The sequence below is a fragment of the Acanthisitta chloris genome, unplaced genomic scaffold (assembly GCF_000695815.1).
Source record: "Acanthisitta chloris isolate BGI_N310 unplaced genomic scaffold, ASM69581v1 scaffold23032, whole genome shotgun sequence".
Lineage (NCBI taxonomy): Eukaryota > Metazoa > Chordata > Aves > Passeriformes > Acanthisittidae > Acanthisitta > Acanthisitta chloris.
The window spans coordinates 9,948-20,243 of record NW_008661493.1 but is presented as its reverse complement, the minus strand read 5'-3'; the positions used below and the strand labels follow the sequence as shown (position 1 = coordinate 20,243).

General features: G+C 48.5%; 1 protein-coding gene across 1 annotated transcript; it reads left to right on the top strand.

Moving 5' to 3' along the window:
• Positions 1-25: 25 nt before the first annotated feature.
• FAM107B (family with sequence similarity 107, member B) lies at positions 26-3,090 on the top strand (the record flags this gene model as incomplete). Its single annotated transcript, XM_009070260.1, has 2 exons — positions 26-179; positions 2,974-3,090. Coding segments are annotated over 2 exons (271 nt in total), but the record flags the coding sequence as incomplete, so codon positions are not given.
• Between the last annotated feature and the right edge of the window lie 7,206 nt (positions 3,091-10,296).

The following is a 10,296-nucleotide window of genomic DNA, read 5'->3' as shown; positions in this document are numbered from 1 at the left end:
CCCCCCCCCCCCATTTATTTCAAAGGGGCCTGGCACCTCAGAACAAACCAGAGCTGCAGAAGGTGATGGAGAAAAGGAAACGAGATCAAGTTATTAAACAACAAAAAGAAGAGGAAGCACAGAAGAAGAAATCAGACCTGGAAATAGAGCTACTGAAACGGCAGCAGAAACTGGAGCAGGTGAGATGGGGAACACCTCTGCCTTTCTGTGCAGCTGAGCTGCTTACCTGGAGCTCCCTTGGTAGACAGCAAGGAAGCAACAGCCAATTTTTGGTGTTTTTAGCAGATGCAAATAGCTTTATCAGGATAAGTCAAATCACCCTCTTTGATTACCCCTTTGTTGTCACTTACTGAACACAGACTGTGCCTTGGGTCAAATGAATCCTGCACCAGCCCCCAGGGATGTGTGTGGGGCTCTGACCTGATCTAAACACTGAAACAGTGGTGAATTACTCACATTTGTACTCTAACTGTGGAATCACAGAACCATCAAGGTTGGGGGAGACCTCTAAGATCATCCAGTCCAGCCCTTAACCTGTCACTGCTGGAACCCCCAAACCCTAACCCAGATCCTCCAGTGCCACATCAGACACCTCTGAAACACCTCCAGGGATGGTGACTGCACCACCTCCCTGGGCAATATCCCAGAGCCTGAACTCCCTCACAGGAAAAACTTCTGCCTAATATCTCACCTAAATTTCCCTCCTTCCATTTGTGCCCATTGCCCCTTGTGCTGTCCCTGCAGCTCCTAACACAGATCCCTCTGCAGCTTCCCTGGAGCCCCTTCAGCTCCTGCAAGGTGCTCTGAGCTCTCCACACAACCTTCTCTTCTCCAGGCTCAACAGCCCCAACGCCCTCAGCCTGTGCTCACAGGGAGATGCTCCAGTCACCAGGTCAGTGTGGAGATGATATAGAATTGGAGTCCTCTGTGTTAGGCACAGGCTCAGCCAAACATCTCTGTGCCTCTGGAACACCTGTGCCATGAAACACCTCACCAGAGGAATCATTGTGCATCAACCACTGCATTTATCTGCAGATAAATCACTGCCAAAAGTGAATGCTTTAAAACAGGATCTCCTGTTTTCCTCAGTGGGAAGCAATGAAGCCAAATAATTAGTCTTTAAAACGACATGTATTTTGCTTTTTAGGGTTTTATTATAGGTTTGGGCTTTTGTTTTAATTAGGCTTGAAATATTTTTGGAGGAAGCTATTGTGTTTTTAAGTGTATCATCTGCTCTTAAGGGCTCAGCTCTGAAAGGTTCATCTTGTGGGAAGGTTTGGTTTGAAACTGAGCCATGCAAGGATATATGTAGAATAGAAAATTCCCTTAGAAGAGGAAAAATTTGCCCATTGCAGACAGTGCTGTGACTTTGTGAGCATCCTAGGAATGGCAGTAATTGGCAACACAGCTCCTGGAGGAACGAGCTGTGATTTACTGGAGCAAGGCATGTCCCTGGCCAGAGAGCCAGAGACAAAGCAGAGATTATTTAGGGGAGCTCAACGTGGTCCCCATTAATCAGGAAGACTTTGGTCTGTTAAGGACAAAAAAAAAGCAAAGCTCTTTCAGGGGCTTTTTGTTTGTTTTCTAAAGGGTTGTTGCTTCTTTTCTGCCAACTTCTCTGTCCTCCCTGGGAATCTCTGAGCAATCCACATCCTGTGCCATGTGTGAGCCTGTTCTGTTTTGGGCACTGTATAGCTCAGCCCCAGAGAGCAGTGACAGTGTTTGTGCCCAGTTGTGGCTCCTCAGGGCCAGAGGGACATGGAGCTCCTGCAGCAGCTCCAGGGCAGGGCAAGGAAGATGCTGAAGGGACTGGAGCACCTCAGGGATGAGCAAAGGCTGAGGGAGTTGGGGCTGTTCAGCCTTGAGAAGAGACACTGAGAGGAACCTCAGGAATGGATTCAAGTCCATGAACAGGAGGTGCCAAGAGGAGGATCAGACTCTGCTCAGTGGGGAAACCAATCACAGAATCACAGATTTTTAGGGGTTGGAAAGGTTGGATCATCTAAACTCAACCCCCTGCCCTGGGCAGGGACAGCTCCCCACTAATGGGGTTGCTCAAGGCTTTATCCACACTGGCTTTGATAATAAAACCAGAGGGAACAGCACAAACTGATGCCCAGGAAGTTCCACCTGAACACAGGAAGAACTTCTTTGCTGTGCAGTCCCTGAGCACTGAACAGATTGCCCAGAGAGGTGGTGGATTCTCCTCACTGAGGTGTTCCAGACCCCTCTGGACACAACCCTGAGCCATGTGCTCTGGGCTGGCCCTGCTGGAGCAGGAGGTGGGACCAGATGAACACTGTGGTCCCTTCCAAGGTCACTGAGTCTATCTAGCCCCACGAGGAAATTCCAAGTGTCTGCATGGGCAGGAGCTGCAGTTGGATTAAAAGTGCCAGTGAATGAGCTCTCAAAAATGAACAGCTAAGGACCAAGGAAGATTTTGATTTTTATATTACTTTTTGTGCTAGTCAAACCAAAAACACCTAAAGAGACTCATTATATTACTTTTTGTGCTAGTCAAACCAGAAACACCTAAAGAGACTCAGGTACAGGAATCCACACCTAAACACTCAGCAATCAGTTCTTCAAGTACTCACTATTTGCATGTGTTTTCCCACGAGGCACATTCATCCCTGTTCTGCTGTAAGAGCCAGAGAAGGGAATTATTGTCGTTTCTTTCATGGAGATGTCCAAGGATTTCTTCAGAAATGCTTCATCTTGTTGAAGGCTTGCAGGGTTTTTGTCTGTCTGGCAGAGGTGAACATGTGGCACATGCTAGAGCCAAGGGTTTGAAAGGATTTCTTGTTTATGAGGACAGATACTCCAAAGAAATGCAGCTTTCTCTTTTCCATGAGACAGAGAAAGGAACCAGTTTAAGGAGCTTGGCATGGGCAGTTATTGAAACCTTTATTGCCTTGTATTTCAACGATGTGTTTTCTATCCTTTTTTTCTTCCATGTGATTCCCTTTCAAGCTGGAACTGGAGAAACAGAAAATCCAGGAGGAGCAGGAGAATGCACCTGAATTTGTGAAGGTCAAGGGCAACTTGAGGAGGACAGGCCAGGAAGCCACAGAAGCACCAGACTCCTAGAGCCAGAGCCTGCTAACACTTCCAGCTCTTTCCTGCAGAGAGAGACTTTTGCAAGTTGTCTCCCGTTTGCCCCTCAAGAGGAAAACCACGAGCAATCCAGCTGACACTTCCTAAAGATGAGATTTGGAGTTCCTGGGACGTGTGGATTCAAAAGACAGTGTTGTAACCAGGTCCACTTGCCAAATCCAGCCCAGAGATCCATGGCTGAGGAGTGTGTGTTGGCTCAGTGCCACAGACCAGGCTGATGTGCTTACTCAGAGCTTTCAACCAGGGATACTAGAGAAGCTCCTTCAGTCCTGCACTGCTTTAACTCGTCAGCCTAGTTTAGTGGAGACACACAGACTCTGTTTTGCTTTAAACCAGAACAAAAATCCTCCTGTGGTATCTGAGGAAGCTTTGCTGTGCAGGTGGATTTCCTCCAGCCTGGGTATAACCCACAGTGATTTGAGTGTAGCTGGAATCTCTCTCCAGGAGGATGTGAGGTGTGTTGGTCACTGCTGCCCATCCCACTGGGATAGGCAGCTGTGGGCAAGATGAGAGTGCTTAACATTCACCAGCAGGGAAGAGTTAAGCAGCCTTAAAGTCCATTTCTTCCTGTTTGGCATGTGGAATCTGGGCTGTGAAAGAGCAGAAATCTGAAGGTCCTTTCACCAGGGAGACTCCAGCAGCTGATTTATCCCTGTTGTGCACAGGCCTGTGCAGTGCTACCTGTGAATTTACCTCTCAGAGCAAAACGATCTGTCTTCTGCTGCTGTCCTGAAGTCCTGCTCACTTTGGGGTCGTGGCCTTTCTCCTCCAAGGACATGCTGAACTGGTTGCAGTGTTAACACATTGCTTGGTAGTGTTTCAACTGCTTTGCTGGGACTGGAATCAGGAATCTGCTCTGCCATCAGTTCCTGCCCTTTGCTTGCAGAACCCTGTTGAGCTTCTGCACTAGAGCAGTGTCTAAGCCAGACCAAACTGACCATTGGAATCTACTGAAATGGATTTTTTTTGTCCTGAAGTGAGGCATAAAGTGAAATCTATTTTATCCCATCCTTCCTTCAGCCTCGAGAAAGGAGGGGGAAGTGTGTTACCACTGAGTCTGTGGGTCCAGTTCTGTCATCTTCTGCCTTTCCACGCGTTGTCCCAGTGACTTGCCATGAAATGAAACATTGCTCAGCTTGCACAGGGATGGCAGAATCTGATCCTTCCTGCTTATGACTACTAGTTATCCAGGAAAGCCTGAGATGAGGAGTGGGGAGCAGATTGCTCATGTAGGATTGTAGAAGTGGATTCTCACCTGGAGTGATTGGGTGCAGATATCTTCACAATCTGGGGATGAATGCTCATCTTCCTCACTCAGCACAGTCCTGGCTCTCACTGGAGCTGTGTTCATCCATATCAGCTGAGGATCTGCTCCCTAGCCTTTGCCTTAGGATGCTAAACAATGATTTCTACTTTGTAATTCCAGTGGACACAATTTTGAACACTTTTGATTATATCAGCCGTGGTGTGTTTGTGTTGTAAGGGTGGTGGGGGAGGGTTTGTTGCTTTGGTTTTTTACAGTTCCTTTTGCCTTTCCTGTAAGTATTGGACATTGGAAATGCGATTCCAGCCTAGCACTTGTGACAAAATGCTCACAATTAGAAATGTTTCCTAGATACAGCCTTCAATTTGTCCAGGTGCAGGCATTTTTTTATGAGGACATAATCAGATTGAGAGTAAATCGAATTGTGCTAAGCATATTGCCATTGATTTAGACTTGCAGCTTGGCTCATGTCTAGGAGATTAAATGTGAAGATGGTCTAAGAGACTGTTCAGGTTGTGGACACACAAAAGACAAAGGCCAAATGTAAGGTTCTTCCACGTATTTTCTCAACAAAGGAACACCCTGAATGCTGCAGGTTCTTCCCTTCTCCTGGCAGGAGGAGCCTTCCATGCCACACTCATGTTTTGTCTTAGCCTCTTGGTTTCAACTCCACATTTACCTTCTGCTCAGTATGGAAGAGTCTAGAAGTCAGGCTAAAAGTCTAGAACCCTCCTCTGGCTTGAGCAGACCATTTCTTGTCAGGCATTTCCCCTTGGTGACCATGGCAATCCTACCACAGCAAAACGAGGTTGGTGGCTCTGGGGGCACTGGGGCACAGGGACCTCTCCACAGCTCCAGGGGGTGTGCTGGCTGGGCCCCTCCAGGCTGAAGGCATTCTGCTTTCTCCCCAGCTTAGCTTGGGATTCATCTTTGTGAAGCACAGGAGGCCAGAAAACCCCTTTGTACATAGAGCATGAAGTTGGGTTGTGTTTTCCATTGGAATTCGTTCTCTGTGTGCACAGAACATCGACGTGTGTGTTAGAACATCTCTGAATCCTGTTAGTCTAGGAGCCCCAACCACCTCCACGGCGTGTTGGCAGGCAAAAGCTTGTCCTTCCAGTCAGGATTGGGCAACCCTTGAAGGGGGTGGCCAGCGAGTCCCACCACAAGTGTCCTGTGTGGCTACTCCAGTCAGAAACTGCTTGCAGTGGGTGTAAGCAATTCCTGCTCTGCCCTTTGCCCTTTAGCTCTGTGGGTTTTGAAGCAATGCAGCAAATACTTGAGTGATTTGAAAATTGCTCACCTACCACTTTGGGCTTTTTGAAAACTCTCAGCTTTTGATAGTAGAGTAGTAGATTTTTTAGCATTTCGGTGGCTTTAACCTTCTGTTGATATCTGCACTTGTCTGAGTGTACATATATAAATATATATAAATATAAAAAGGGAGCCTTAAATGGATTTGTTTTCATAATTTAATATTTTTTGTATTTGCTCTTGTATAATTGTTTTTAACTAAAGGTATTACGAGGACGAGGGTGGAATATTTAGAACCAAAGTTATGCTGAATAAAATCTACTACATGCTTGGTGGATGTGGTGGTATCTGTCATGTCCTGCCAAGAACAGACCTTGGGGGTTGTGCCAAGACCAGAGAATCAGAGAATTATAGGGGTTGGGATGGAGCTTAGAGATGATGCAGCCCCAAGCCCTGCCCTGGGCAGGGACACCTCCCACCAGAGCAGGTTGCTCAAGGCTCATCCAACCTGGCTGTGAACACTGCCAGGGTTGGGGCAGCCACAGCCTCCCTGGGCACCCTGGGACAGGGTCTCACCACCAGAACAGGGACAACTTCTGCCTGAGATCTGACCTAAATTTCCCTCCTTCAATTTGTGCCCATTGCCCCTTGTCCTGTCCCTGCAGCTCCTAAATGTCCAGGTGGTTTAAAATCCTGCAGTGCAGGGAGAAGGATCAAGCTCACCGTGATTCTTGGTTCGTGAAAATTGCCTCTTTGTATATGCAAAATTATTGGCAAATTAGCTGGCAGAAAGAGTTTGTTGTGTCTCTTAGTAGTGTTGTCTTGTGAGTATTTTTGATGCAGAAACTCTTTAGCAGAACTGTGTGGTCACTCAGGTAACACAAGGTGAGGCAGAGCATGAGGGAGAACTGATGGGAGTCATAGAATTGTGGAAGTCATTTCAAATTCTTGGTATTGTTAGCATTGCAACAGCTCCATGGCATAAGGCAGTGAGGAGAGAGGAAAGAGCCTGGGCCTGGGCTCATTCCTACAAAGGTCCTTTTGAGGACTAGAGGGAACGAACTTGAGCTGAGCCAGGGCAGAGTCAGATTGGGTGTGAGGAGAAATGTTTTCCCTGTTGTGGTGTTGAGGCCCTGGGATATTGCCCAGGGAGGTGGTGCAGTCACCATCCCTGGAGGTGTTTCAGAGGTGTCTGATGTGGCACTGGAGGATCTGGGTTAGGGTTTGGGGGTTCCAGCAGTGACAGTTCATGGTTGGACTTGATGATCTTGGAGATTTCTTCCAGCCTTGATGGTCCTGATTCTAATGTAGCCAGTGCTTAATCCTGTGGTCCTAGTAGGAAGGACCTGGGCAGGAAGGAAAGTGCAGGCACAAATGATTTGCTGGGTTGGGGTCAGATTGCTCAGTGCTGTTGCTAAAGCAAAATCTGTATCAACAGCAGCAAACAGCAGGGAGAGGAGCAGGGCTGGAAGAGGTGTGGACACCAGAGATCCTCAGCTCATCCTGGGGAGCCCTGGTCAGCTGGGGCCAGGTGGTGATGGAGGGGGAGCTGAGAGCAGCATGGGGTGAAACAAAGAAGGGAAGAAAGAGGAGAGGAATGAATTCAGAACAGATGTCAGGAAATGCTTGTCCTTCAGAAACTGCTCAGCATGTGGAGCAGGTCCTGGCAGAACTGCTGATGCAATGGTGCTGGACCTGCTCCAGGAGCTGTCAAACGTGGGGGAGGTAAGGGAGAACAGAGCTAAGAAGGGTGAGTTTCCAGGGCCTGTTGGAGACACTGTCCTGTGCTCTCCTACCTCAAGTGCATCCAAATGTGTTTTGAATTATCCTTTGGTATTTCACTCCAGCTCCAGAGAGAAAACAGTGAAGGCTTGTGATCTGCTTTTGCTGCATGTCCAGTGGAAAAGATGATCCTCCTTTTGTCTGCTCCTTTGGATTGCACTGAGCTAACAGGTTGTGTCATGTGGCTCTGCAGCACAGCTGTGCTGGGGGCCACACACAGATGGGCTGTGTTGTGCCATGGCTTGTGGAAAGAAGGACCTTGATGTCCTTAGCTGCTGTTCCAGGATCCAGGGAGAGTGTCTGTGACCTGAAATGGCAATGATGTGCTGACCAGTTGCACTTCAGAGAATCACTGCAGACCAAACAGCATCCACAGTGCAGTTTGCACAGGGTCAGAACTCTCTGAGGTGAGGAATGGGAGGGCAAGTTGTGTTCTCAAGGCATCGCAGTAGAAGAGCACAAACACTCAATGAGATCTGGAGCAGTGGAAGTACAAGAGATCTTTCACCTCCCCATGCCACTGCAAACTGTTTGTGTTCTGTTTGGAGTCTTTGACCTGCCAGAGGAAAGGTTTGTGGTGCTCCTGTCAGCATTAAGGATGACTTTTCTGGATGGAGGTGGCAGAAACCACGGTCAGAGGAAGGATTTGGTGGTGGTAACAGAGCACAGATATCCTGACTGCCCTTCCAGCGTTCCACACTCTGTCTTGGCATCACTTCAGACCATGGGAAGGGCTGCACTGGGTCCATCCCAGCACCTGTGGTGCCTCTCTGAGGTCAGCAGGGACTAATTCTGTTCTCTGAGTGCCCAGGGCTCCATTTTTGCTGAACCACAGGTAGGTACATTTGAGCTAGTTGTCTCCTTTTCCTTTAAAACAGAGAAATCAGCCCTGTGGGGCACAGTTCCCTTCCTCTGACTGGGAAGGAGCCCCCAGTGCCTCAGCTGGAGGGAATGTCTCCTTTGGAAGGGTTCTGATGCTGGGCAGTTCCAGTGCCACCTCAACCCACCTGCTCTCCTTTGTGAAGTTTTGCTCTCCAGGAATTGAGGAGGTACCTGGATGCCTTTAGTAGATTTGGCCTTTCATGTCTGTGTGGTAAATAACCTGCTAAGGAGCTCATCTCTCCACTGAGCTCTGCTCTTGGTGCCTGGCATGGTCTAACCCCAGTGGCCACCAAGCCCCACACAGCCACTCACTGCCCTCTGTTTCTAATACAAATCGATTCAGCTCAGTAAATACCAAGGAGTAAATTCTCTTCAAACACAGATCTTGCATTTTTTGTCATTTTCTTGTTGCAAGGGAGTTGCTTCTGGTTTACACCACGAACTGTTCCTTGGGTGTTAGGAGACTGTGCTGATAACCAGAGCAGAGGTGAACTGCAAACAACCTACAGGCTCAGTCCTGATGCTGGAAAGCAGGAATTGCTGCTGGAGAGGAAAAAGGAGGTGCAAAAAGGAGGAAGAGACAGTGGGAAGGTAAGTGCCTGACTGAGGGAGGTTTGCACCTCACACCCAAGGTCAAACAGCAGCTCTGAGGGTGTTGCACATAGCCTGAATCTGAGTTCATATCTAGTGTACCATGTGCCTTTTTTTTCCCCCTGAAGCTTCATTGTGCTTTTGATTCCTTTGCTATTGTTTCCTTTCACCCCAAGCTCTTCCTGTCTGTTCAGGCCTCCCTGCCCTTGGATGGTTTCCCAGGGCTGGTTTGTAACGAGAGGCATTTAATTAGCAAGGAGTCCTTGGGATGGATCCTGAAATGGGTGTTTGACTGCAGAGGGAAGGGAAACCAGGCTGAGCCCTCAGGTAGTGGAGATGAGAAATGCTGGATATGCAGGGGGAAGGAGGAGATGAGAATAAAAAGGATGTCTGACAGAGCAGAAGTGAACAACCAGTATAGATGTCTCAAAGTTTTTATCTGAGTCCCACTACAGAAGAAGAGAGATGATGAAAAATCCCTATGGGGGTGAAAAGGAACATGGCAAGTGCTTGTTGTGGTTCCTTCTCTGCTGCTTCTGCCCTTGTGGGACCTGCAGTACTGTGTCCAGCTCTGGGAACCTGTGGACTTGTTGGAGTGGGTTCAGAGGAGGCCAAAAAGATGCTCAGAGGGCTGAGCATCTCTGCTCTGGGCACAGGCTGAGAGAGTCATTCAGGCTGGAGAAGAGCAGGCTCTAAGGAGATCTCATTGCAGTCTTCCAGTACTTAAAGGGGCTTATAAAAAGGAGGGAGAGTGACTTTTTATGTGGAGAGATACTCACAGACAAGGGGGAAACGTTTAAAACCAAAAGAGGAGAAATTTAGGTTCAATGTTAGGAAGAAATTCTTTACTCAGAGGGTGATGAGACACAGGAACAGGTTGCCCAGAGAAGCAGTGGATGTGCCACCCTTGGAAGTGTTCCAGGCCAGGTTTGATGAGGCTCTGAGTAACCTGGTGTAGTGTGTGGCATCTCTGCCCGTGGCAGGGGACTGGAATTAGATGATCTTAAGTTCCCTTGTAACCCAAACCATTCTATTAACAAGACGTCTGAAATACATAGAAGCAATTCCTGGGAAAAGGCATAAAAATCCTCCTTGAAGGATTTGCAGTGCAGGTATTGCCCTCCCTGCCCATGGCACAGCGCGGGAGCTGCCAGGGGTGATGGGCACGATGGTCCTGGAGCCACAGGGTCTGTGCCACAGCCCCGAGCTGATCCCACACCGGCTGCTGCCACCTCCTGGGGATGGAGACAGGGAATCCTCACCGGGAGAGACCTCTGAGATCAGCCAGTCCAACCCTGAATCTGTCACTGCTGGAACCCCCTATCAGACACCTCTGAAACACCTCCAGGGATGGTGACTGCACCACCTCCCTGGGCAATATCCCAGTGCTGAACACCACAACAGGG